The sequence below is a fragment of the Amblyomma maculatum genome, chromosome 10, assembly GCF_055883805.1.
Source record: "Amblyomma maculatum isolate TAMU_Amacu chromosome 10, ASM5588380v1, whole genome shotgun sequence".
Lineage (NCBI taxonomy): Eukaryota > Metazoa > Arthropoda > Arachnida > Ixodida > Ixodidae > Amblyomma > Amblyomma maculatum.
Genome location: NC_139353.1, coordinates 127149940 through 127177398, shown reverse-complemented (window position 1 = coordinate 127177398; position 27459 = coordinate 127149940). Strand labels below are relative to the sequence as shown.

Sequence of the window (27459 nt, the reverse complement as noted above, 5' to 3'; positions counted from 1 at the left end):
TCATTGAAGTGGCCTCGAGCCGATGGGGTTTGAACTGTGTAGTTCAAACCCGTTTACTGCGGTTCAGTAGCATAGTGTCGTAGCCACTAAACCACCTGGTGACTACTTTGCCTCTTCATGACCATTCATAAGAAGGCTTAATATATGCCGCTTTAAGCAGGAATTCCCAGATGGCCTCACACATATGTGGCCTCCACGGTGAAGCGCGTCGTTGCAGCTGAGGTAATCATAAAGGACATGGTTAAACCTGCACCAATAGATGCAGCGGCTACCAGATGTCGCCAAAAGTCCAGCTGATGCTTCGGTTCACTGTAAAACAATGTTACTGGGAAATAATATTGAATCTGCCAAACATCGGATAGTTCTCCTGCTCGTTGTTTCCTTAAGACATTTCCATGTCCAGAATTTTAACGACCCTATCCAGCTGGTCAGATGAAACTATTGTGTTTTAAATTGGTCGTCCGAAGCCTCGCTATGCCGTATGAAGAAGAGAAGACAAAGGCGTATGCGCGTGTTCAACCATCCGCTTGGTGTGAATTTACAGTTTTGAAAACTTCGCAAAAAGCTGAAGGTACTGCGTAAAATCCTAAGCTTGTGCGCTACATAAGCCATTGTTACAAAAGGTGACGCTCTCAGAAAGCGACACATGTCACTTCGTTCCGCAACCCGTGGTCTAAGTAGTAAGATACATGTATCCCCCTCTCATTTAAGCTTCGGCCTGAATACTGTGTGACACAGGGTGGAGATGTAGCAGTTGAGTCGCATCTCTTTGCGTTTTCGATAGGGCCCTAATCGAACTCCAGCTGGACATGAACGTGGATCCGTGCAAAGATTTCACTGCGCACGTCTGCAGTCGTTGGGAGCCCCGCAAAGAATTCGCCGATATGTCTCGCTCTGTGCTTACGGACATGGTGATGTCGTGGCTGGCAAGGGTACCCGACACACTAGCAGAGGGACTCGCCCGGCTTCCCGCTGGAAGAAAAGCTTCTGCCATGTTCAACAGCTGCATGACGCAGACGGGCTCACAAGTAGACGTTTGGAAGAATTTCATGAGCGAGCACGGCCTCAGCTGGCCAGAGGATCCGCCAGAAAATGCTACAGGAAATACTCCAGTGGAAGTTCTCTTCGACCTCGCCTTCAATTGGAACGTCAACCTTTGGTTTTCGCTAAACGTACTCCCCTCCGCGGCGGATGACGGCCACAAGCGACGTCTATTCTTCTCTGCTAACAATCTTATGCTGGAGTGGAGAACTATTTTTAGACAAATACCAAGGCAGTTTTTCGACAGAGTCTACAGTGCTATCTTCAAGCTATTTGGTAAGGACCAACACATATCGCCGCCGCCGGAAAGAATTAAGGAAGCTTACAGTATGCTCCTGCAGATTTTTGACGTGTTCATTTCGTCGAGTGTGGGCAACGTGAGAGTGCCCGCCGTGATGCCATTGCGGGAATTGGACAAAGTCATCACGCAGCTCACGAATGCGGCCTACTTAAAATATGTCATCGACGGAAAGCTCAAGATTGAGCCGCCTTTCACGATGGAAGATTTATTGCTCACAAGTGACCTGGACCTGCTCGATGCGACCTTGCAAATTTTCGGCAAGTTCAATGATAGCAGCGTGCGCCGTAATTTGGCGTGGCTGTTCCTGGAGGCGTACGCAGCCGTCGCCAACCCCGACGCTGTCCTGCTCATTCTGCATGGAAGTCAGCGCCGAGCCAATCAAGTGCGAACCTTGTTCTGCGCCGGCCAGGTTGAGGCGAGCTACAAAGTACTCGTGGCCGCTATGGCGGCGGTGACTTACTTCACTGATGAGGAGCGTCGGATCATTGACGCCAAGCTGGCTAACATCGTACAGGTAAGGGCAGAAACTTGAACAATTCTTAAATCCTTGCTTTCAAACTGTAGCAGAGAAGGGTGGATGACGGGTATAAAAGCCATAAGCGCTAGGAGCGTCTTTTATACGGAAGTTGACAATGGGAACGAACGCCGATACCATCCGAGGTGGATGACTGTGGTTTTTATCTACAAAGTGAGATATATGTCGCAGCAGCGAATACAGCTTCGTTCGTATCTATGATGCCTCTCTGAGAAATTTTGGGCGAATGTCCAATAGCCGTATGAATTATTGTGGCAATAATATAGACTGGAACATACTGTAGGACTCAATGCTGTGCAGTATGCAAGCTTGTGTTGGCAGCATTTTTTCTAATTCGCGAGTTGGGCACACGCTGCGCCCAACAGGCATGCTCGTACGGTTTGATTTATGCGAAGCTTTTAATCTACGTGTAATGACACTCCATTTAATTTGAAAATTTACAAGAGTATATTGGATGACAGGTTCGCAAAAATAATGATTAAATTAGTAACAATGTTCATCCAAAAAAAAAACAAGGATGCAACAAAGAAACGGACAGGTGGTAGCCACTAAAAGATCACGTGATACCGTCAAAGCCGAGGATTAGGTGTCCTTCAGAGTTTTCAGTGTTAAAAGTGCAAGGAGGCAATGCACGGAGCGAAACAATCGGTACATAGAGTACGTTGTGGACGTTTGACTGCAGAAAAATATATACGAAAGAGACGTGTGGACAACATGACTTGCTTTAAATTGTAGTTAAGGGTCGGGTTCAATATGACATATTCAAGTTTTATCTTAAAAACAATTCTGAATGCGGGGGGGAGGGCAAGGGCAGTATGTGATCGATATATGTGCTTCTGAGATAGGTTTAGCCGTGCAATTCCAAGACGATGTGGTAAATAAAACAATGTATCGACTGCGACATCATCTGCTACTCATATACTAAATCGTTGGAACCTGCATGCGCATAAATTACCTTCTCTATGACGTCATCATAGCTTTGGTCGGCATTCAAAGAATAAACCCAGCCAGATGAAGTAACGCCCGAAGACGTCTCAAGGGCACAGCTCGAGGAAACGTTTTTATTCTTGGAAATAAAGTGCTTGGCCTTAGGCATTGAGTTGTACTTCTTCGATGTCAGGCTACCAAATAACATATCGCGGGCGTTGGCCCTCCAACGAAAGTCTACCAGGGAGGCAGCGAAGAGTCCCCATAAGTTCATTTCCATGGTGCAACGCATATTTCACGTTAGGAATGAACATGCGTTCCGAGAGGGCACCATCAATAGCTTCGATATCTTTTGTGGCGTGTGTATCGGGCCTTCGTGCCTCGCGTTTGATCGCTGGACAAAACTTCCTAGAACCGTTCAGACCTGTTCACTACATCCGTGGCGCCACGTATCGTAAACGAGCAGTGCAGGAAAGAGCTTAGTGGCCTCGTGCTCGCCATGCACGAAACCGAGTTGACCTTAGGCTTATCATGTGTGGCGCCACTGAATTCGGTTTTGCCTTTGTTACAAGAGCAACTCTACGCCAACCAGCTCGGCTCGTAGCGTATGCTCGTATGCCGTAGCCGCAAATTGCAGGAGCTGTCAACTTGGGCCTCTCGTTTTACATGGGAAGGTTATGTCAAATCAGCCTGCCAGGATCCTGGTACTCACGTTACCCCTATAGGCCACTAAGGCATACGGTTCATACGGCTTGGTTAAAGTGGGGCTTTTTATGTTAGCTGGTAGCCTACGCTATCGCGTCATACCCTTAAAGGCGAAGCTTAAGAGCTCCCTGATTTAGATACAATAAACGTCTTTACCACCACCGCCTAAAACGTCGTTGCAATTGATGCGTTCAACGGAACGCTGGTTGTCTTCGATGCAACGCTCGGTCACCCGCAGCCAAAGCGTTTACTCCACTCTCGTATACCGTAGCCACAATTGGCAGGCGCAACGAAAGCCTATGGAGACGGCGTGCAGAAGAAACGAATGAAGAGCTCGCTGCACGCCTCGAGAAAAGAAGGAAGAGGGCTCTGGCCGGTTTAATCGATGAGCCTTTAGATGGGGAAGGTGGCCGGCGCACAGACTTTGCACGAAGAGTGGGCGAGCACGAGTCGGCCACGCGAGAGTTTCACCACTGCTTCACGAAAAACCCTTTGAAAGTGTGTGTTCTGTGGGCGACTGGCTGTGGCATAAAAATGATGTACACCGGTAAGTGAACGTATGCATTCGACTCGTCTTTGGCCGCAACCGTAGGCGTGTAGCCGTTGCTTTCGCAATTAATCTAGGGTTAACCAGAGCTAGGCCACAGGTAACGTTTTCTGGCGGCTTAGTCTCTAGGCTGTAACCAGTTCAAAGGAATGTACGGCTACGTATTTCTTTTCATTCGTTCAGCGAGAAAAGTTGGCAAGCGCGAAAATGTCACAAACCAGTGTGCCTTTTTTTTTAGATTCGTTCCTGATGGCTCCACTGTGCCTTATTTGAATATTTCTAAATTTCAGGACAGTGAGCTATGGTCGCTGCTGTGCGTTGGTCGCCTCGATCCTCCCCCTTTAATGGCCGATACGATCCTTGGCCTATCAACTGCCTTGAATACCCACAAGGCTCTGTTTTGTTACCGAATAGCCATCTTCTTCAGTGACGTATTGTGACTATGCTAAAGGTTCCTTTTCTATTCTCATTAATCTCATCTGTTTTCTCCTCTCAAGGCTAGCATTTCTGGTAAACGCTCACGGCTTTTCTACCTACCTGTAGGTAAACTTTCTCGAGGCCATATGCAGCACATGCGTGCTCTTTAAAACCAAATAGCACCGTGAGAACAATCATTCTTGCTTCTTATCAGAACGTTTGTGCTCACATAAGACACACAGTGTCGATATATGGCGCATGGACTAACTCGACCGTCTTTTTTGAATCCACCCAAGCTCAGAAAAGGCGCGTGACGGCATAGAGTACGTAGACCTGAAGTATTATAGAATGGTCTAGTCACGCTTCTATGTCGTAGGGTAGGCACATTGTTTAGCCCTGTACAGTACGTTCAAGTGACATTGCCTTCGAACGTTGCCGAGTTATTGCCCCTTTCCGTATGTTGCCCGTTGCTAGTAACGATGGCTATAATCGCCAAAGAAGCCGCTTGTAAATGTCTTTATTAAGGCGCCACATTTATTTTGAGCAACTTAGTCGTCGATCCAGTCCACATTGCATCAAATGTTTACTGGTTTGTCGATTGATTAAGTGCTGACATATGCTGGCATTTCTTACCTCGTGTTTATCTCAGTTTCTCTACAGCAATGAATGCCAATGTAATGCTTTTTTGCACAGAGTAAACGCCTTGTTAAACCAACACATAAAACAATGCATAGTCTTCTTTCGTAAGCTTATTGGAACCTGACGTGAACAGAGCACGCTAACCGCGACATAGTACGGCAAGCACCTTCCAGCTAACTTGTATGTGATCCAAAACGCATGTTGATTTTGTGCTTGCCAGTGAGCGATATTTTTATGCGGATCCAGCCAGATAGCGTCTTAAAACGTGGAGTTTAACAACGCGAAATAACACAATTTTAGCACTTGTTCTGGGCACTTAAAACTTCTGCGATGAGATGCGCATAGTTTGCTGCAATATGGCTGTTCACGTTGTCCACGGATGTAGTGTCACAACCACCAATTCCATATGCTTAAGCAATAACGAAAGTAATGACAATGTATATGTTCTAGATGTTAGTAAAAACGGGATAGAGGTTTGGGGGCTCAAACATTAGCCGGTGATCTAATATATATGAAGACTCGCTGGGCGCTGAAATCAACAACTGCTATATTTAAAATTTGAGAATCCCTTTTAATTGTAATTTAAAAATTGAGAGCACTGTGAAATCTGCACTGCAGAAATGCGAAAGCTGGAGTTTTGGTGCTGCATATGGTGCATTACGATTTCTCTCATCATTATTGTCAACTAAATGCACCGCCATTATTAATGCTACTGTCATACAACTGTATAAGTGACAACACCTGTGGCGCTCCTGGCGGAGAGAGTGGGAGTTAGGCCGCCGTTCATGCGCACCGCGGTCTCTCACGGACGGCGCGAGTTGGTCGCCCAGCTTTGATGCGTGACGTCATAACACCTGTGGCGCTCCTGGCCGAGAGAGCGGGAGTTAGGCCGCCGTTCATGCGTACTGACGTCTCTCACGGACATTGGTCGCCCAGCTTTGAGGCGTGACGTCACACAGAGTTCATGCGAAAAGTCATTTGATGTCCACCGCCGTCGCATCGCAAAGGCTTGAAAGTGAAAGTAGTATTGCTTTCGCAATAAAAGCAACCGAAAATTACAGATTAAAAATATAAAAATGCAGCGCGTGACGACACCCGTCGACATATTTCAAAAGGAATGCCCTTACAATAACTTTGTTTGGGCTCTCGTGATCCCGCGGGGCGCTTGAATAAAATGTTCTTGACGAAGCTACCATTTACGTTTTGTTCGGAGGAAGTTAGAAGATTTGTGGGTCGTCGAGAGGGAGTCATCCTCGTCGCTTGTGGTTCCAGGTTTCTCGCTTGCATAATATACACAGCGCGAACACTGCTAGATGGCACGTTAGCATCTCTGTCATCTGGTGTACGCAGTAAGAGTGTAAAAGTTAACTCCATGCTTCCACAGACTGCCGTCGAGAAGGCATCGGCTGTACCGTGGCTGGACAATGGGACCAAAGGTGTCGCGGCCGAGAAGCTCCGGACTGTGCGCAGCGTATTATGGCCGGATAACAAGTTTCTCACTGCTGAGGGTCTTGAGGAGGCCTACACCAGGTTTCCCGAGAGTGCCCCCTCCTTTGCCCATTTCTGGATCGAGACTCGGCGCAGTCTGCGCGGCCTCATCGGCTCCGACGTCGGCTTGCAGCAGCTGCGGATCGGAGAAAGTACGGCCCAGCCGTACGCTCAATACGTTCACGTCCTGAATCAGCTTTCTCTGTCATTGGGAGCTTTGGCCCCGCCGTTATATTACAAGGAGGGCACAAAGGCTATGTTATACGGCGGTGTGGGCTATCTTTACGCAATGGAGCTTGTCGGCGCTGTGGACAGCGAAGGTGTCAAGGTAAGCGGGGTCTGAATGCGGGAAACGCAGTGAACAGTTTCGTTGTCGTGGCCAGTCCCGTAGTACGTTCTGCGACATTTTACTGTCGGTTACATTACGTGAATTGTACTATGCCGTTAGTTCTGAATTTCCGTGTAGGAGTGAGCTGATCCAGTTCACGGGAAGGTTTTTAGACGGATGTGCTTTTAAAGCTGTTCCAATAATTTTGTACCCGGCCCAGAATGACGCTCTGGGACGGACAGCTGAATGACGTGTGATGTTATTGAATTAAATGTGGCCATAGTTCTATTATTCCCAAGTTAGCCTTGTCTACGTTTTATATCTTAGCTAGCTCATTCCGAAGTATAAGCTGATAGTCTACGCACGGACCATACTTGATTCTTTTAGGAGGTATTTTCTTTGCTGTTAGCTATCATGTTATACGAATTAATAATTGTACTTTGTTCATCTCATTGCATGAAAAATAGTTATTCGTAAGGCTAAGCTCCACCTTCAAGTGCATGGCGTGACAATGTTGGCGGCTCCAGTCTGCGGCTCGACTTGCCGATTTTACTTGAATTAAATGAATGTTACCACTCGAATAGTTACTGACCCCTAAATGTGGCCACTGTTTTCTCACACGTAATTATGAGCGTGCCTTCTTACGATACCGCTCGTTAGCTGAAAGCTCTGCTTTCACGAATCGTTATATAAACGTACCTGCTTGGTTTAGGATTAGCCTACATTTCGCTGGCATCAACACCCCTAAAAGGTTCGATTACCTTCTCCCTTACCAAAATAGCTGATCACGTGGTCTTTTGACGTCGCTCAACCACCTGACCTATCAGTAGATGGTCTGCCAACTACCATCACCCTTGCTTGGGATTTCTTGCTAACAGCGATATCGTCGATGGCGGATTTTCTGATAAACGGTTACAGGGCTCACCTGTTGAAAAGATTCCGATGATGGAGGGCTGAGCACTGGTGTCGATGACTGGATCGCTTAGAGGCAGCGACGTCAATCCTATGTTGCCAGGTGTACACAAGAAAAATAAATTATGCAGTAAGCGGCATTTATTCAGAGAGTTCCACAAATGTATACTACGCGTCCCAGCTATGTTGTGCCACGGGTTAAAAATTACGTATTTGAGATTGGCCACGGAACCAGTTGCAAACGCCGTCCCTCCGTATTACGCATCGCAGGCAATATGTGTTTCAGAAACAGTTAGGCAGTTGTGTTAATTGTTTGAATTTACTTAATACTGAAGTTAGAGAATACATGTAATTTAAAAATTGGAGAGCATTTTCAAAAACTCTTATGACATTTATTGGTGGTGAAGAAAGTTTCACGCGTTTCTTTTTTTCCGAGCTCCAAAGAAACCGCACGAATTAAAAAAAACACCTGACAAGGGGATGCGCGCGGCAGTTGAGCTGCTCTAAACCGTGGCTTGAGTTCACGAAATCAGCTGGCTCATGTGCAGCGGCAGGCCGATATGTCTGCGGTGATTCCTTCGCCCACGTGAGCCAGTCGGCGCATGTGACGGTGCAAGCGTGCAAGCTGCAGCGTGCGAAACGCTCTGGCTGAGCGCGTTGCAGCCATTGCGAATTCATCAGCCTCGCGCTGAAACTAGGCTATCGAGTCACGACCGAAGGTGATTTTGGCTCACTCAGTACACGCATGTGAGTAGCACAATCACGGCGAGCGAATGCACTTAATACGTGATTGGTTTTGCATTTTGGTAGCTTCCTTTTTAGCTCAGAAAAAAGACACACGTGTGGCTTCCTTTATCAAAAATAAATGAGATGGGTGTTTTTGAAGGTGCTCTAAATGTTGGAAATCACATTAATTGTTTAAAGTCAATAACAATTAAATTAGAAAAAAAAACGTAATTTTTTCTGACATAAAGATGCCTGTGTTTCTCACAGCAGCTGGCAGCGGCGTGCAAATGAATTTTCTGGCTTATCTGAAGTATAACAATTTTTGAAACGTTGACTAAAGTTAGACGGAACACATGGGATATGAGTGTGACAGCATTCTTGGAGCATGCACAGTCCGGATTGTAATCGAAGTTCCATAAGAAAGGCCCCGAAGTATGAGATAAAACGAAGTTAGGGGCTTACTGCATTAAATGCAGCGCTAAGGTTTGAGTCCCTGTCATGACTGCTCTTTCGGCATCTGCAGTTCCTTTGCCTGCCTATTCTCTTTCGCATCTCTGCGGACTGGTTTGCCAGAACGAAGCACGTACTTTGGCGTGGGTTGCAAAAACACTGATGTTTTTGTGGGAGTGTACCGAATGTTATATTCGTTGAAGAATAATTTTATATTATAATAGCATTAGAAACTATTTTCAGAGAAAAATCTCTGCCATGGCGTGATACATCTTTTAGAACACACGTGATATCTTGATAGCGTACTGCGAATGTAGTGGCGCACGTCTGATTGGTTGGAGAAACCAAAATTTCAAGTGAAGTCACGCACACACCGATCCGTCAGTACTCGGCCACGCCACTTGACCTTTTGTCCACCCTTTGACCAATGAGGGAACTTTGTAGGTGAGTGGGCGGATCCTCTGCCAGGTTGCATGGCCGAGTGATAATTGGTTAGCAATTTATGACGTCACAGGAGAACGCGACATCGCCGATTTCCCAGGTCCTCTAGAAGGGCTATGGCGTCATCTACAGGGCCGCCCCGTCAGCCGAACAGCATTAGAAATTGTATTTAAAGCAAAAATGAATTTGCAGGGGTTACCTCTGCTAAGCCCATTCCATGCGAAAGCGCGGACATTTTTGGTCTTAATTTAGCTGCATCGGACTGTTGTCTTCTACACGATGTTGACCTGACTCTTGAGCATTTACTCAAGACGCTCGACGAACGGCATAGACATATTTTCTGTGATTATGTTACGTAACCTTAAAGCTATTTTTACCAATCTGTGTATAAGTATAATATGTTAATTCTCAAGCAACTGCTTGGTTTCTTTGTAAATCTCTACGTTGCACGCAAGAAAATTGCATAAACTTATTGAATAAAATAAGTTTCTGAATTTAGAAGATGGGAAAAAACGACAGGAAATGTTTATTTTTATCACATAAGTTGACTCTTCACCACCATCAATCGTTACCTTATGCTCACAATGTTCGTTCTTATATTGAGGTCTGTCTTTTATCGTCTTTTCTGAACCATTGCACTGTTGAGTACTGATAAAATGAAGCTCAATCCAGCTTTACTGCACAGGTGGACCCGATGGGCAACATTGTCTCATCATGGTTGAGCGAAGCCGTGAAGAGCACCTTCAAGGACCGCGTGCTAGGCTGTCTGCCTGGTGGCAATCCCAACCTCTTCCCAGAAGTGCCTGCCATTGAGGTCGCTTTCGCCGCTTTCAAGAATGAGCTCCGAGACGACGATCTCCAGCTATCCTTAGTGGGTGACTTGAAATATTCGGCTAACATGGTTGTAAGATTTCATGTGCATGAAGCTCATATAAGTTGACGTTTTATGCTTCTAGCAATGCGTTTGTGGATTACGTAATGCATGACTCAATGTACAATTTTGGTCACAAGCCCTGCAGCCGAGAGATTTTCGTTTCAGCCATCAAATATAGCAGTCACGGAGCCATTAAAGTCAAAAGGGCCATGAAGTGGTATGAGACAGTTTATTGCTCTGGTAAAACAATATCTTCAAGCATTTTAAATGCCCTTAGACTTTTAAAGGTGTTATGACAGCTCCATTTCGCGGCTGAGACGAAATGGAATCGTGAGATGAAATTTCGCTGCTTCGCGACGTTTATCCAAGATTGTACGTACCGCCAAAAAAAAAAGGCTCAGTGGTGTAATTCTGAACACCCAACCTTTGGCAAGAGAAGTAATGTATTTTATATTGATAGAAATAAGCGCATAATACTGACCAAAGTTAGGCAATTGCTTTTTCGGACATCCATTTGCATATTGCGACTGAGCAAGAAGAGGAATCTGGTTCTAATTTTTCTGGAGGCAAAAAAAAAAGAACGGTTGCGGTGGTCAAAACATGAATTAGAGGACCACTGGGCGGCATCAAATCAGCTATACTGAATAACAAAATTAGCAGTTCTTAGGCGGACGAAAGTTTGGCATCTGTTTATCATTTCTACCCCCCGAAATTCTCCCGTGCTTTTGTATTGTCATTTTGGAGGCTGGGTTGCTTAAGCGCATATCTTTCATACTGTCACGTAGTGGTGACGAGGTCGACGACACAATTGAAGGGTCGATGATTGCACTAAATAAACTGTTTATTTGGGCTGACTTGCGCCTGCAAAAGAAATAAGCAACTCGGCGGCGGCGATAGAAACAAACGTGCTCGTTGTCACCCGTTAATAATTAGGGGGTATTATTAATGATGCACCCTAAACGGTGCGCACACTCCCAGACACCCTTTGAGCGAGTGGTGGTAGCTGTTCCGGTCGCAAAGGAGATGCCCTCGACCTGCGTGGCAAGCTCAGCCGGAATCCAACTACCTTGTAGTGACAGAAGGGGGTGGTCGTTTGGTGCCCAGCTGTCGCCGGTTCAAACCAGAGTAAGGATAGGAGTCAGAAGTAACAAACAAAACACAATTTATGCACAGCAAGAGACGATACAAAGGAATACACAAGGTCACTTGAAATACAACAGACGAGAGGTTCACAGAATAACAAACGCTAAGCATGCAACTACAGAATGATTCAATAACACAGGCTTTACAACAGATCAAACACGAGAGAGTTACATAAACAAACACCAAATTGTTCACCGGGCACTGTTGCAGTCCGACGCCTCAAGAGTCACGATGTGGCCGCCATACGAGACGAGCGCCGCTCCCTTGAAAGTCCGTGGGCTTGCCAGCAGCGGGTGATCCCCGGGAGTCCAGCCGAAGCACAGGCGAGCACGTCGCAAAACACTGACGAACTGACTGACTGACTCATCAGGCGGCGCGGTCTCTTTAAATAGGGCGCGCTGCGTCTGTTTGTTAGCACGCGTCAAAGCTAGCGCGCACACACACTTAGCTTCGCTGGCTATAGCGCTCTCTCTTCCTCCCGTCGAGCCGCGCGTCGCCATTGGCCAGGTCCCATAGAAGATGCTGGAATTTTCTTGCTGGTTCCAGTCCGATGAACCACCGTCCTGCCCGGGCAATGGGAAAGAAGGTGACGGCTATGCGTACAAAGCTACGCGCTCTCCCGCGCGGGGAAGGGGGCTTTTCTCTACATGCTTTCCACGCGACGCCGCGCGGGCCAAGCGCCATGCCGGCTTGATGAAAATGCGCGCCGATTTCGTGACACTGCCCCTCCCTTAAAGAATATTGTCCCACAATATTCACAACAACCACGAACATCGCGCACACATGCATGCGCTCACAAGTATCTGGGGCAAATGTCCACATCGTACACATTGCACAAATTTTACATTTCACAAACTGCAATAGCACATTACAAAATTTACACATCAATGCCATGAAATTCAGAAACATAGCACCACACTGTTGTCGGATACACATAGGAATCAACAACACACAGCTCTTCAAATGCGAAGTGCACAAACCTAAATTTCCGAGCGTAATTTTAACCCGCGATCAGTGCGTCACACGCTTCTGTCCGCCAGGAATTCTGCCTTCGCTCTAGGCTCTCGCATTTGAGACGCTTCTATTTTCCCCGATCGGGCTACTGAAAATTCCCAGAGGCATGACCTATCCTCTTGCAAATCACACAACCAATGTGTGCCGATAATTGCCCCTACAACCAGTAGCGCCGACGGATACACGGGAACCTGTGCCAACGCGCACAGACAAACAAAAAGAATCACTGTAATAGTGTTCTTTCCTAGGCACCGGTATTCCTTCCGCTGAAGGTGAAATATCCCAAGTAACGCCCCCATAAGTAGGACAAACACTTGGGCTACCTGCATCAACGACGGCCTAGGCATTCCTGACTTAATTTTCTGAGCCGTCCCTTTCTTTTCGGTTTCCTCCTGAGAGGCTTCCTTTTGTTTATTCCTGTCTCGAGGCTTTTCTTCCGGCTTCTCATGGTCTTGCTTTCCTCGCCTTGCCTTTTTCTTTTTAGATTCCTTGCAGCGCACAGGCGCGGGACTTTGATCAGGATCCTCGGGAAATGTTGCGCCCTTGATATTTCCCAACACCAAATCGTAGATAGGGCGTTCCATGCACAGGGCTGTCAGTTTTCCAGAATAGTATGGCGTCTGCACTTCCAATTTTGCCTCAGGTAGCCATTGTATTGAGCCGTCAATTAGCCTCACAGGGTATTTCTCGCCAGTCAGATCATTCTCATGAATCAAACTTCGTTTCACGATTACGGCACTGCTACCTGTATCTCGTAGCACAGAAAGTGACTTTCTTCCTATCTTTCCCCTCTAAACCGGCATAATATTCACCGCAGATCCAGGCTGTGCATGTACTACGGCGTTCACCACCCGGATTTTCTTGTACTTCCGATTAACCCCTCTCTCTGCTTCCTCCTCCTCTTGGCCGTGCACCACGCGGACTTTCTTTCCGTTCTTCAGCTCAACAAAGCCATCGGCATCTTCTTCCTCCAGACGACATTCCGACTCGGACAGAGTCCTCGCGCATGCCGCCTGCGGAGCTGCCTTGTCAGCGTCGGGACACGACATCGCTTTGTGGCCCTTCTGTCCGCATTTCCAACACGAGGATGGATTGTTGATTGCGAGTTTGCGGCAGTTAGGTGCAATGTGGCCTAGTTGTCCGCAGAGATAACACCTAGGGGTTGACTTCACGCTAAGTTGTGTATGCCGGAATTCGGGCCTTCGAGGGGTTTTAGAACTTACAATCTTGTTCAAATTTTCGCCTCCCTGGGCTTCCAAATATTGGTCTGCCAGATCCATCATTTCTTCCAGGTTATTCGCTTTCCTTTCTTTTAAATAAAGCGACAGACCAGGGTGACAGCTGCCCAGGAATTGCTCCTTAATTAGGAGTTCGCGAAGTGCGCCATACTCTAGTTTAATTTTTGAGAGTTCAGTCCAGCGGTCAAAATAATGACTCAATCGCGCAACATACTGTGTTGCCGTTTCACCGTCCATAGGTTTTCCAGTCCTGAACTTCGCTCGAAACCCATCCGTCGTAAATCTAAACCTTTTAAGTAATGCAGCTTTCACCTTGTTATAGCTGCCGGCATCCTCAGGAGGAAGTCTTCCAAATACGCTTAATGCTTCGCCACTAAGGCAAGTGCTCAAGATGGTAGCACATTCACCGTCTGTCCAATTGGAATTTATGGCGATCCTTTCGAAACGCAAGAGGAACGCGTCGAGATCGTCTCTTCTCTCTTCGTATTTCGGAATTAATTTACTTGCGTCTATCCGCAAGCTGCTATGTCCTTCACTGCAGCTATGCACTTCAGCTAAACCGTTGCTGTTTCCGGAGTTTTGGAGCTGAAGTTTCATAGTCAGTAATTCCTTTTCGCGCTGAAATTCCTCTTCCCGCTCCTTTCGAGCCTTCTCTCTTTCTTCCTCGGCTTCTTTTCGAGCCCTCTCTCGTTCCTCCTCGGCTTCCTTTCGAGCCCTCTCTCGTTCTTTTTCTGCTCTCTCTATTTCTTCCTCGGCTTCCTTTCGAGCTCTCTCTCGTTCTTTTTCTGCTCTCTCTCGTTCCTTTTCTTCTCTCTCTCTTTCTTCTTTTTCTCTCTGGCTAACCCATTTGCGCAGTTCGGCACCGGACAACCCCGGCTGGGTGCCAGCCTCAATCAACTCTTTCAGATTCATATCTGAAGCGCGAACCGTCTGGGTGTAGCCTAAACACTGCTTAGCGAACCTCGCCTAAACGCTTCCGCGCGGCACTACCTCTCGCTACCGCTCTGCTGCTACACTGTTTACGACCTCTTCGTAAACTCTTCCAACTCGTTCTCCGTCCTCTGAGCTTGAATGCACCAAACGTCCTGTCGCGGACGCCAGAATAATTGTCACCCGTTAATAACTAGGGGGTATTATTAACGATGCACCCTAAACGGTGTGCACACTCCCAGACACCCTTTGAGTGAGTGGGGGTAGCTGTTCCGGTCGCAAAGGAGATGCCCTCGACATGCGTGGCAAGCTCAGCCGGAATCCAACTACCTTGTAGTGACAGAAGGGGTGGTCGTTTGGTGCCCAGCTGTCGCCGGTTCAAACCAGAGTAAGGATAGGAGTCAGAAGTAACAAACAAAACACAATTTATGCACAGCAAGAGACGATACAAAGGAATACACAAGGTCACTTGAAATACAACAGACGAGAGGTTCACAGAATAACAAACGCTAAGCATGCAACTACAGAATGATTCAATAACACAGGCTTTACAACAGATCAAACACGAGAGAGTATAAACAAACACCAAATTGTTCACCGGGCACTGTTGCAGTCCGACGCCTCAAGAGTCACGATGTGGCCGCCATACGAGACGAGCGCCGCTCCTTTGAAAGTCCGTGGGCTTGCCAGCAGCGGGTGATCCCCGGGAGTCCAGCCGAAGCACAGGCGAGCACGTCGCAAAACACTGACGAACTGACTGACTGACTCATCAAGCGGCGCGGTCTCTTTAAATAGGGCGCGCCGCGTCTGTTTGTTAGCACGCGTCAAAGCTAGCGCGCACACACACTTAGCTTCGCTGGTTATAGCGCTCTCTCTTCCTCCCGTCGAGCCGCGCGTCGCCATTGGCCAGGTCCCCTAGAAGATGCTGGAATTTTCTGGCTGATTCCAGTCCGATGAACCACCGTCCTCCCCGGGCAATGGGAAAGAGGGTGACGGCTATGCGTACAAAGCTACGTGCTCTCCCGCGCGGGGAAGGGGGCTTTTCTCTACATGCTTTCCACGCGACGCCGCGCGGGCCTCGCGCCGTGCCGGCTTGATGAAAATGCGCGCCGATTTCGTGACACTCGTCGATCGTCGAACAAAGAATACCCGTCACACTCGGCAACGCTCAATTTAAAGGCTGCACAGAACAATCTAGATAACGTCGCAAGCAGCTACCAGCACGGGCTGGAATGTTGTGGAAAGACACCCGAGTGGCCGGAACCTTCGAGACAGATCTCGGTGCATCTTGTGCTACAACAAAACTGATAAAGGTGTGACTCGCGGCGTCGAGCATTAACAAAGATTACGGAACTGATACGCGGTCCAGAATCAGAGTGATAAGCCTGTATGCCGGCGGCTGTTAAAAAAACAACAAATACTGTTTTGAAGGTTTCGCGGCATTACTCCCCCCTTAAAAAAAAACATCGCCTCGATGTTCCAAAACAAAGCAACTTAAACATAAGCACTGCAAATTTTAAACACCACACATTCTTTAACGCACGTAATATGGCTTCAGTCGTACAACATGTACAATTTCTGGGCGTGCGCGTCGCCGTTGTGATGCTGACATTCCGTCGGGAATGACTTCATAGTCCAGTGGGCCGACGCGGCGAATGATTTTGTACGGCCCAAAGTATCGACGCAAGAACTTTTCACTTAATCCGCGACGGCGAACAGGTGTCCAAACCCACACTTGGTCTCCTGGATTGTACTCTGCGTGGTGTCGTCGTACGTTGTATCGTCGGCTGTCGGTGCGCTGTTGGTCTTTAATACGCAGCCGTGCGAGTCGTCGGGCTTCCTCTGCACGCTGCAGGAAGGCGGCGACGTCGACGTTGTCCTCGTTGGTTACGTGCGGTAGCATTGCATCGAGCGTCGTCGTGGGCTCACTAACGTACACAAGCTTGAACGGAGTCGCTCTGGTCGTCTCCTGGACTGCCGTGTTATACGCGAAGATCACGTACGGCAAGATGGCGTCCCAGGTCTTGTGTTCAGCGTCGACGTACATAGCGATCATGTCAGCGATCGTTTTGTTCAGGCGCTCCGTAAGGCCATTGGTCTGGGGATGGTACGCAGTTGTTCGTTGATGGCTTGTGTAACTGTATTCCAGGATGGCTTGCGTCAACTCTGCCGTAAACGCCGTTCCCCTGTCCGTGATGAGCACTTCTGGGGCGCCGTGTCGCAAGAGAATTTGTTCGACAAAAAATTTGGCGACTTCTGCCGCGGTACCATTTGGTAGTGCTCTTGCTTCGGCGTAACGGGTAAGGTAGTCAGTGGCCACGATGATCCACTTGTTACCCATAGACGAAGATGGAAAGGGGCCGAGGAGATCCATCCCAATTTGTTGAAAGGGCAGGATTGGGGGCGGAATCGGGTTTAGTAGTCCTGCTGGTTTGATCGGCGGCGTCTTGCGTCGTTGGCACTCACGACACGTCTTCACGTAGTGGGAAACTTCGCAGGCAGTCGCGGCCAGTAATACTTCTCCTGGATTCGACGCAACGTGCGCGCAAATCCGAGGGGGCCTGCTGTGGGCTCATCGTGCAACGCCAGCAGAATTTCTTGCCGAAGGGTTTTAGGCACTACGAGAAGCTGCGCGGTCCTGTTGGGTGCGAAATTCTTCTTCACGAGGAGGCCATTGTTTAACGTGAAGGATGATAAATGTCGCCTGAACACACCAGGTGGGGAAGCGGTCTTTCCTTCCAAGTAATCGGCTAGCGCTTTCAGCTCAGGGTCTGATCGCTGTTGTTCTGCGAAACTGCTGGCGCTTACCGGTCCCAAAAAGGCATCATCGTCCTTCGGGGTAGAATCGACGGGAGCGCGGGATAAGCAGTCTGCGTCGGAATGCTTCCGGCCCGACTTATAGACTACAGTCATGTCAAATTCTTGAAGTCGTAGGCTCCATCTGGCAAGGCGGCCGGAAGGATCTTTCAAATTAGCCAGCCAGCAGAGCGCGTGATAGTCGCTTACCACCTTGAATGGTCGGCCGTATAGGTATGGACGAAACTTAGAAGTAGCCCAGATTATCGCAAGGCACTCCTTCTCGGTCGTCGAGTAATTGACTTCGGCTTTTGTGAGAGACCTGCTAGCGTAGGCGATTACTTTTTCCTGTCTGGCAGTCTTCTGGACGAGAATGGCTCCTAGGCCTACATTGCTCGCGTCGGTGTGAATTTCGGTCTCGGCGTTTTCATCAAAGTGGCCAAGTACAGGAGGGCATTGCAGGCGGCGCTTAAGTTCGTCGAAGGCTTCTCCTTGCGGCGCTTCCCATTTAAAAGGTACGTCAGCCTTTGTAAGCTGCGTCAACGGTTCGGCGATCCGCGAAAAGTTTCTGACAAATCGTCGATAATAAGCGCACAGCCCAAGGAATCAGCGCACAGCTTTCTTGTCGGCAGGCGGTAGGAATTGTGCGATTGCAGCTGTTTTCTCCGTGTCTGGGCGAATACCGTCCTTGCTAACGATGTGACCTAGGAATCGAAGTTCTTCGTAGGCGAAGTGACACTTCTCTGCTTTTAGCGTTAGCCCCGATGACTTGATGGCTTCCAGCACTGTCTGTAGTCGTTTTAAGTGGTCTTCAAAGTTTGACGAGAAGACAACAACGTCGTCCAAATATACCAAATTTGCCACTTCAAGCCTGCCAGGACTGTGTCCATTACTCGTTGGAACGTGGCTGGTGCGGAGCAGAGGCCAAATGGCATCACCTTAAATTCATAAAGGCCGTCCGGTGTAATGAATGCGGTCTTCTCGCGATCTCTTTCGTCTACCTCAATTTGCCAATATCCGCTCTTCAGGTCCATCGATGAGAAGTACCTTGCATTGCAGAGCCGGTCGAGAGTGTCGTCGATGCGGGGAAGCGGGTAGACATCCTTCTTCGATATGCTATTCAAGCGGCGGTAATCAACGCAGAAGCGAAGTGTGCTGTCTTTCTTCTTGGCCAAAACGACTGGTGCTGCACAGGGGCTGTTTGATGGCTGGATTACGTTATCACGGAGCATTTCCTCAACTTGATCGCGAATGGCCTGGCGTTCTCGCGGCGATACACGATAAGGGCTTTGGCGCAGAGGTCGGGCGTGTTCGTCCGTTATTATGCGATGCTTGGCCAGTGGTGTTTGTCGTACCTTCGATGACGATGAGAAGCACTCCCCGTAGCTTCGAAGCAGACTGAGAATCTGGTCTTTCCTGTTGTGGGTCAATGCCGGGTTGATGCCAAATGTGGGCTGACGGAATAGGTCCGGTGCGTCTTCCAGCGTTTGGTCGTGTTGTCGTCGATGACGTCGTGTGGAGCGGCGGTGAAACGGCTGCGTCGTCGTTAGTGGTCGTCGGCGGCGGAGGATCTTCGTCTTTTCGCCGTTGAGCAACATCACCTCCAAAGGTTGCTGCCTTTAGTTTCCCCTACGGGGGCTTGGGGACCTTCCGCGCACACTATCATCATAGTTACGTCCTGGCGACCCAAAGCGGGCCCTGTACGGCGATGGAGACCTGAATCGACGGCTTGGTGGCGCAATCTCACCGCTACGCAGATAGTTGTCGATTTCTTGCGGTCGTTCACCTGGGCGTGGTCGTGGAGCGTCGACTGCAAATCCGCGGGGACCGATTCGTCGGTACGGGCAGTGCCGCAGAATGTGGCCGGCCTCACCGCAGTGGAAGCATAATGGCCGGTTGTTCGCTGTCCTCCATGCGTCGCACTTCCTGGGGCTTGTTGGTCGTTGGGAGGCTTGGCGGGCGGGAGCCAAGGGGCGGTTTTCAGGAACAGGCCGGTAGCGGCGAGGGCTCGGAAAGTCATCACGTCGGGGCGGAGGGCGACGTAATGCACCAGCGTAGTTCATCGCTGTTGCCTCTTGTGCTGGAACAGTCGCAGCCGTCGCTTCAGGAACGCCCAGCGCCTGCTGGACTTCTTCACGGACGACGTCCGCGAGCGTCGCCACCTGGGGTTGTTGTGATGATGGCTGCATTCGGCGGAGCTCTTCTCGCACGATCTCCCGGATGAGGTCACGAAGGTTCTCTCCCCTTGCAGATGCGCTGGGGTAGTAGCTTGAGTAGTCTGGCTGAAGTGGCCGCGCGTAGTGGCGCATCCGGGTGTACAACGTCTTCTCGATGGCAGACGCTTCCGTTTCAAATTCCGCCACTGTTTTTGGCGGATTTCTTACAAGATTTCCAAAAAGCGATTCTTTGACGCCTCGCATTAAAAGTTTGACTCTCTCACCTTCAGTCATGTTAGGGTCGGCGCGGCGAAAGAGGCGCTTCATCTCCTCAACGTACGCCAGGACAGACTCGTTAGGAAGTTGCAGTCTTGACTGAAGGAAGGCCTGAGCTCTTTCCTTTCGGACGATGCTTGAAAAGGCAGTCAGAAACGCTTCCTTGAAAGTCTCCCAATCCTTCATAGTTGCCTCATGATTTTCGAACCAAACTCGGGCACGTCCTTGAAGAACAAAGTAGACTTGCCTAAGTTTCGCGGCGTCATTCCAGCCGTTGAAATCTGCCGCGCGGTCGAAAAGGTCCATCCAATCTCCCGCATCTTCATCCGGTAGTCCATGGAAGCAGGGGGGCTCCCGTGGTTGGAAGAAAATAACCGGTGCTGTAGGCTGGGCCATTGTCAGCGTCGATGCCTTCCGCGATCGAATGGGATCAGGCAGCAGACCGTGTTCGGGTTGTAGGCCTTGAAGTCGGCGGCTGGCTCGGTGACCTGTAGGTTGGTCTTCCAGGGCGACATGAACACGGCTTGGGTCTTCCTTTGAAGGATCAAAGGCAGCACCTCCACCAGATGTCACGTAGTGGTGACGAGGTCGACGACACAATTGAAGGTTCGATGATTGCACTAAAGAAACTGTTTATTTGGGCTGACTTGCGCCCTCAAAAGAACTAAGCAACTCGGCGGCGGCGATAGAAACAAACGTGCTCGTCGATCGTCGAACAAAGAATACCCGTCACACTCGGCAACGCTCAATTTAAAGGCTGTACAGAACAATCTAGATAACGTCACAAGCAGCTACCAGCACGGGCTGGAACATTGTGGAAAGACACCCGAGTGGCCGGAACCTTCGAGACAGATCTCGGTGCATCTTGTGCTACAACAAAACTGATAAAGGTGTGACTCGCGGCGTCGAGCATTAACAAACAAAGATTACGGAACTGATACGCGGTCCAGAATCAGAGTGATAAGCCTGTATGCCGGCGGCTGTTAAAAAAATAAATACTGTTTTGAAGGTTTCGCGGCAATACCGTAGCTCTGGCCCACTTTGCCGACATATTTAAGAACTTATGGCTAGGTCATTCCAAATGCGTTGATCGAAACCTTGCAAAACATTTATTGTAGGTGTCTTAGGTAAAGAAGGCGGGATGGTAAAGTGTGTTTGTGGGAGCCTGCATGACAGGGGTTGTCGTCGTCGCAGAATTCTCTACGCTTCGCCATGCTCTAGAATGCTCCATTTGATCGGCGACATTTTTACATCATGACAGTTGAAATGTTGGTGAGTTTTTACATCGCATAGCTTGTGCCCAGTGTCAGACTTCACGTGGAAGTTGCAACAAATAGGCAACACAGTGTCGATTGCAACATTGCGCTGATTGGTCAGTGATTCTTACCGCCCCTTGCGGCAAGATCCCATACATGGCCCTTTTGTGGACCGTGACCCTTCTTACAAGCATTTCACCCTAGAAGAGCCGATCAGCAGGTCTGAGAAAATCTTGTACTCATTCGGAGCCGGTGGGTACCCGGCGGCACCGATAATAAAACCTGGTACCTCCCTAATGCGAGGCAGGTGCTCTACTACAAGACGACCGCTTGTACAAGAGTTTGCAATTGCTACAGACTACGAAAAAATTTGGAGACGCAAGACTAGATAAAACACACAGAGTCGCCAAAATACGACTGATTTATTCTTTACACAACCAAGTACTTAAAACCACCTTCCTGCCCAGGCGGACATGCACAAAACCAAATTAGTTCACAATTTAGGTACCCGAAAAAACACGGCGCTCTTTCTTCGTGATCACTCAGGCAAGTCATCTGATTATTTTTGAGTAGAAAGGCTTCAGAAGCTCGCGTTCGTATTTAGTCTTTTTCCAGCAAATTATTCAGGTGCGGTAAAACAAATTTGAACTGTTTCTCCATTTTTGCTCCTGAAATGCCATGCTGCTTCCATTACCTTGTACACAGGAGGTGCCGCGCTCTCTTAGCCGTTCGTTCGAGCACTGCTAGTTTTTCCTATGTAAGCTTTGCACAGTAAGTGAGGGTAAATACACTGTCTAATCTGGGGTCTTTTTTTCGGTGAGCGTTTGCTATTAAACATGAACCAGCTGCTCCAGAATTCCCTCTTCTGAGCAGGTGCATGAGAACTCTATCAAACATTTTTCTTGGGCATTTAGCTCACAGTGCAACTCTACCGGCTTCTTTCGCAAGCGCATGTACAGACGCGATGCCAAGAGCGTATGAGCGAACGATGGGGTGAGGACAACCCTGAGAAATGACGTGTGTAAATGATCTGCATAAGCGCCCGCCGTTGTTGCGTAGAATATTTCGTGTGCAGTAGTTGACCCATGCCGGTTTCTACTCCTGTCTGGAAAATAATATTTCGACCATTGTGTTATACAAAAGGCACATATTCTGTACGATATAAGTGCATGTTAAAGCGCCCCCGGAAGCCGTAATTTAACTCTCTGCATAGAAAATTCAATATCATTGCGACTGTGAGGAAAATGTTTTTTCCTCCTCGCAGTGCCTGTGGTAGGATTTCCAACTAACGATCCACTTGTCACGTTTGCTGTCATATTCCCTAACCTTTGGCGGGAGGACCGCGGAACTTAAGAAGAACGCATGTTATCGAGGTTACGTTTATATTTAAGCCCTTTTGACCGCCTAGTAAAGAGCAGAGACATTAGTCTGCCAACCAAGATCCGTATAACTCGTGCTATGGTCTTTCCAGTTGTGATGTATGGATGCAAGAGTTGGACTGTGGAAAAGACTGACCGCTGAAGAATTGACGCGTTTGAATTGTGGTGCTGGCGAAGACTCTTGAGAGTTCGTTGGACTGCCAGAAGATCAAATCAGTCGATATTGTCGACCATAGACCCTGACTGCTCATTGGAGGGTAAAATTCTATAGTTAAAGCTCAGCTACTTTGGTCATCTGATGAGAAGAGAGGAGTCGCTGGAGAAAGATTTGATGTTGGGAAAGGTTGAGGGTCGCTGGAGAAGGGGTAGGCAGCGAACGCGATGGTTAGATGGCATCCTCGAGGCACTGCAGATGAAGTTATGTGGTGTTAGGAAGATAGTGAGAGACCGGAAAGCGTGGCGTGACATGGTTCATAGGGTCACGAAGAGTCGGACACGACTGAACGACTGAACTGAACTGACACAAAGAAAGAGGTACAAAGCTGATTGAAACAGTGTATTCACTGAGTTTGACCACATTTCATGGGTGCTGTTTTGACGACCTCAATTAGAGCGGATATTTTTGTACGTGGTGGTTTGGAAGAGCAACTGGATGTAATTTTAATGAAATCGGTGACGGCGGGAAACCGTACATAATATAAGCGATACAAAGTATAGTTGATGACGAAGCGGAGATAGTCTGTGGCTAGTTGGCGTAGATTTTGAATTCACCGACGTAGACGAAACCGCGGATACCGATTTAAGCTCTGCATCTTCCAGCCGGGCTAATGAGGTGACCTCTAGCCGTGCGAATGTTAGGGCCAGTCATGCATGGTTAGGCCTTTGTTCTGACGCCAGGCGTCAGAACTTTGCTCTATACTTGGCGAGGGCGTGGCTCATCACTGAATAGTCTGCACCAGTATCAAGTAAGGCGATCATGTCAGTTCGGTCAATATAAACACACAAATCAGAAGTACCGCGTCGGATGCTCTCGCTACCCTGCTCCTGTGAGAAATCACTTTTTCGTGGTATCGGCGGCGGAAGATCTTCAATTTTTCCGACAGCAGCGGCCTTGCCTCCAGAGACCGCTGGGATTAGTTTTCCTAATGTGGACTGGGAGAACGCCGCTCAGTATAGCTGGCGTCTCAGCGAGGGCTTGTGGAACGGTACCGAAGCGGGGATGATGATCTAGACTCATAACGGCCGTATCTCCCATGCCTTTGACGGACCGACAGATGAGCTTCAATTTCGAGTGGCCGCTTACCCGGTCCGTGGACAGGGCACATTGGGTTCGAAGCCGTGAAGTGCCACGCGGCGATACGGGCAATGCACGGTAGAGGTGACCGGCCTCCCCGCAGTGGTAGCAGATTGGCCTGCGGTCTCGCGTACGCCACACGCCCGACTTCCGAGGGCGTGGAACAGGCGCTACAGCTTGAGCCGATGCGTTATACGGACAGACTTGGCTAACCACAGGTGTCGGGTCAATAGGACCCCAGGCAGCTGCTTGACTTGCAACGAATGCGTATGTTCGTTTGTCGTAGACCCGTGGAGGCATGGTAGCGACAGGGCCATAGACAGCTTTTTGACGAACGACGGACGTCTGCGTGGGCAACTCATCGAAGCGCGGCAGTACGTTGGTGACCGGGAACTCATGCGTAGTCTGGCGGTCAGTGACGTCATGGGCGTAATCTGAGGCAGACGGAAACATTGGAGTTCCTCACGAGCAACCGACGGAATGAGGACACGTAAGGAGTCCACGCTTAATCCATGGCACGACGAAAAAACATCTAGGGCCAGGCTGCTGACAAACTGGGGTGTTAATGCCGGGCCCGTTGTGGGAGTGTCGTTTTCATTGTCGTTGCCGCCGCGAGGAATTCAGCAATGGTACGTGGTGGGCTGCGTACGAGGCCCGCAAACAACTCCTCCTTAACTCCACGCATGAGGTTTCGAAGCTTCCTCTCCTCGGTCATATTGGGGTCTGTGCGCTGGAAAATACCGGTGATGTTTTTGCAGTACATGCGCACACTTTCATTTGGCCGCTGGTTTCTGACTGAAGTGCAGCTTCAGCTTTCTCGCGGTGATCGGCGTTGGGGAAGGTGGTCAGAAGTTCACGGCAAAACGCTTGCCAGGTGGTAAGGGTGCTCTCGTGGTTTTCGAACCATATACGGGCAGACTAAACATATTGAGCTTACGCTCATCACTCCAGCCGTTAATTGTAACGAGCCACTCGCTCGAAGGTCATCAGCCAATTCTCGGCGTCTTCGAAGACGTCACCGTGAAACGTTGGTGGTGTCCTCATGGCGGCTGGCTGAGGATCGGAGCCGAGAGCCTGGGATCAGTGGCCATGTCGGGGTGGCTCGAGAGTGGCAGCTGCGTCGTCCTTGTGGAGGTGGAAAGGGGCCCAAACTCAGGTGATGTCCGCGGAGGCTGGTAGACCGGAGTCAGATTCGTCGTGAAGCGTGTAAATGCGGGAAGAGTATCTAGCACCTCTACCAGACTGTAACAGGTATTGCGCCGAACGTCCAGGGTCTAGAAGTCTGCTGAAGTTCGAAAGTGGTCCGAGCGCGATTGCAGCCAACTAATTTCTTCTTCTACGCCAACCAGCAACCAATTTCGTCATCTACGCCAACTAGCCACTGACCGTCTCCGCTTCGTCGTCGACTATAGTTTGTATCAATATCCTGTTTGGAGTGCACACACATTCAAAACCTGTAACCTGAGGTCATGTGACGTCAGCAACAAGGCATACAGGTTTATTGTGCGGATTAAGTTTTGGGTCCAATCGATGACTAATTTCTCCCCGTCCTTGTACGAGACAGACCATTCAAGTACCGAAATGAAGCTGGGGGTCAAGCTACCCGCGAGGATGGGTTGTGACTGCAGCTATTGTTACAGCGTTGCAGAGACGGTGGATATTGCTCACATGAGGCCTCACATAAGATTATTGGTTCTATTTCGCTGTGATTACAATGTGCTGAATGTGGGTCTGTGCGCATTGTTTGCTTGTTCGAGCAAGAAGAAACGGAGCAACTCTACAGGCAAAGACTGCGAGATGTGAAACAGCAGTAATAGGTAGTAAATATGTGCGTGCATCTGTTACAAGCCTTTTCACGCTGCCTTAATGCAGGAAATCAATGACACAGTGTGCGCCTTCTTTGATGTAGGAGCTGACAGAGGAGAAAGTGTTCTTCATCACCGCCTGCCTCCTCAGCTGCTCGAAGACGCCAGACGACAACTTGTATGGCGGCGACTGCAACAAGGCGATGGCAAATTTCGCGCCATTCGCGGAAGCCTTCCAGTGCCGCCCGGGATCAAACTTGAACCCAATAACAAAGTGCTCGTTTTTCGATTAACCCCTTATGATCCCGCACCAATTTCTTGGTTTTCCAGCCTCGTTCAACTTGCTGTCATATTCAGGACGTGCTGTGTCGTTGGCGTGGTGAACTGCATTTGTTAATTGAGTTTCATATTATTTAGGGCTGGCGTGCCACTAAAATCTTCCGGACATCATGGTGCAACGTGATATCTGCATGAACTGTTATTTCTCACGTGATTTTCAGCTCATACTTTCGTTCTTGCTAAAAAGAAATTTCTTTAGCCTGGTGATGTTTATTTAACGTCGGTATTTACTTTCCCGAGATTTATGTGTTAAGGTTGTTATTGATTTCATGCGGGTGACGAAACTGTCTTGATCTGTACCTGTATTCTGCAATACTTTCTTAATAACTGCTTCTATTTGTATTGAAATGTGAAGTTACTTCTATGTTTCCGAAGCCTGCAGCTGAAGCGCTCTTTTTGAAGTGTTTAGCGACTTTCCGAGGAGCCTAAAAGCGAGGACGCGTTGGTGTTTCGGGTGTAGTGCGTTTGTAGTGATATCGCATCTTGTTGAAGAAAGGTTACGCCAAGGAGTCCGAGATGTTCCGCCTAAAATTGCTGTAACTGCTGCTTGAAATTGCCGTAATTGCAGCATGTGGTTTCCAGTGTCTTCGTTATGATTCTAGCAGCCATTTTGGACTGTTGGGATTGGGTTCGAGCTTGTGAGAGAATCAGCCTGTAACTACAACTAGGACGCGTGCCGTTCGAGACTTGAGTGCTGAATTACGAGGTGCTTTCCGTGGGTGAGAAGCTCATAAAGAGCGGCACATGCCGGTTACGCCAATACATGCTGAGTTTCAACAGGCTGAGTTTCAAGATGACGCTGGCAAGATTCAGCGGTGCGATTGCTGTGCTCGTTATCACAGCTCTGCCACCAAATTATCAGCACGAACTGCATAGCACGCATTATGTGATCTACATTTGTCGATGTGTTTGGTAGCACGGTTGGTTTCCCTGCCTTTCGTGCCGGAGAGTATTCACGTCTAAATTATATGCGCGTGTGCGGCGGTGGATGACATGAACGATTTGAGCATGTTGCCTGCAAGCGAAGCGTAAGAACAGCCTTGCCTTTGTTTATTAACTTTCGGGGAAAAGGAATTGTTCGCTAATTCTGAAGTGCATCCTAAGTAGACCACTACACTGTGCTGCAACCCCTGGTACGCAGCAAGAGCATACGGGCAAGCCTGAAGTACTTGGCAAGTATTTTAGGTTATCATGTTAGGTCAACAATCATTTGTATATTGTATGGTATGGTACCTCAGTTAGTAGGCCAACACTGCTCACAACGAACATTGGTACTGAGATGATGTGTTATTTGCTGGGGATACTTTATGCTCAACCGTTCGATTCAGGAACATCTCGGTTCCACATTATAAAGCAGTTCACTAAATAAAACGGTGTTATTGTAAATATGAAAAAAATACCACTGCTTTTTGTATTCACTCTACATCAATGACATGAAAACTAAGTAGATGTCCCCAGGTGTGTCAAGGTGCCAGAGACAAATATAAATAAGAATAGAAAAA

The 27459-nt window shown here is 48.7% G+C and overlaps 1 protein-coding gene across 1 annotated transcript; it reads left to right on the top strand.

Annotated features, from left to right (window-relative positions):
- Nucleotides 1–908: 908 nt before the first annotated feature.
- LOC146177421 (endothelin-converting enzyme 1-like) lies at nt 909–26331 on the top strand. Its single transcript, XM_084581557.1, has 4 exons — nt 909–1856; nt 6497–6928; nt 10143–10328; nt 25723–26331. The coding sequence occupies exons 1-4, from the start codon at nt 909–911 to the stop codon at nt 25909–25911; spliced, it is 1755 nt and encodes a 584-aa protein (XP_084437683.1). The 3' UTR covers nt 25912–26331.
- The last annotated feature ends 1128 nt before the right edge of the window (nt 26332–27459 follow it).

Bases quoted from the DNA above. Each gene is read 5' to 3' on its own strand.
- LOC146177421 (XM_084581557.1), top strand. From the start codon at position 909: ATGGTGATGTCGTGGCTGGCAAGGGTACCCGACACACTAGCAGAGGGA. The intron at 1,857-6,496 runs GTAAGGGCAGAA...ATGCTTCCACAG, and splicing joins AGCTGGCTAACATCGTACAG to ACTGCCGTCGAGAAGGCATC. The intron at 10,329-25,722 runs GTGGGTGACTTG...TCTTTGATGTAG, and splicing joins ACGATCTCCAGCTATCCTTA to GAGCTGACAGAGGAGAAAGT.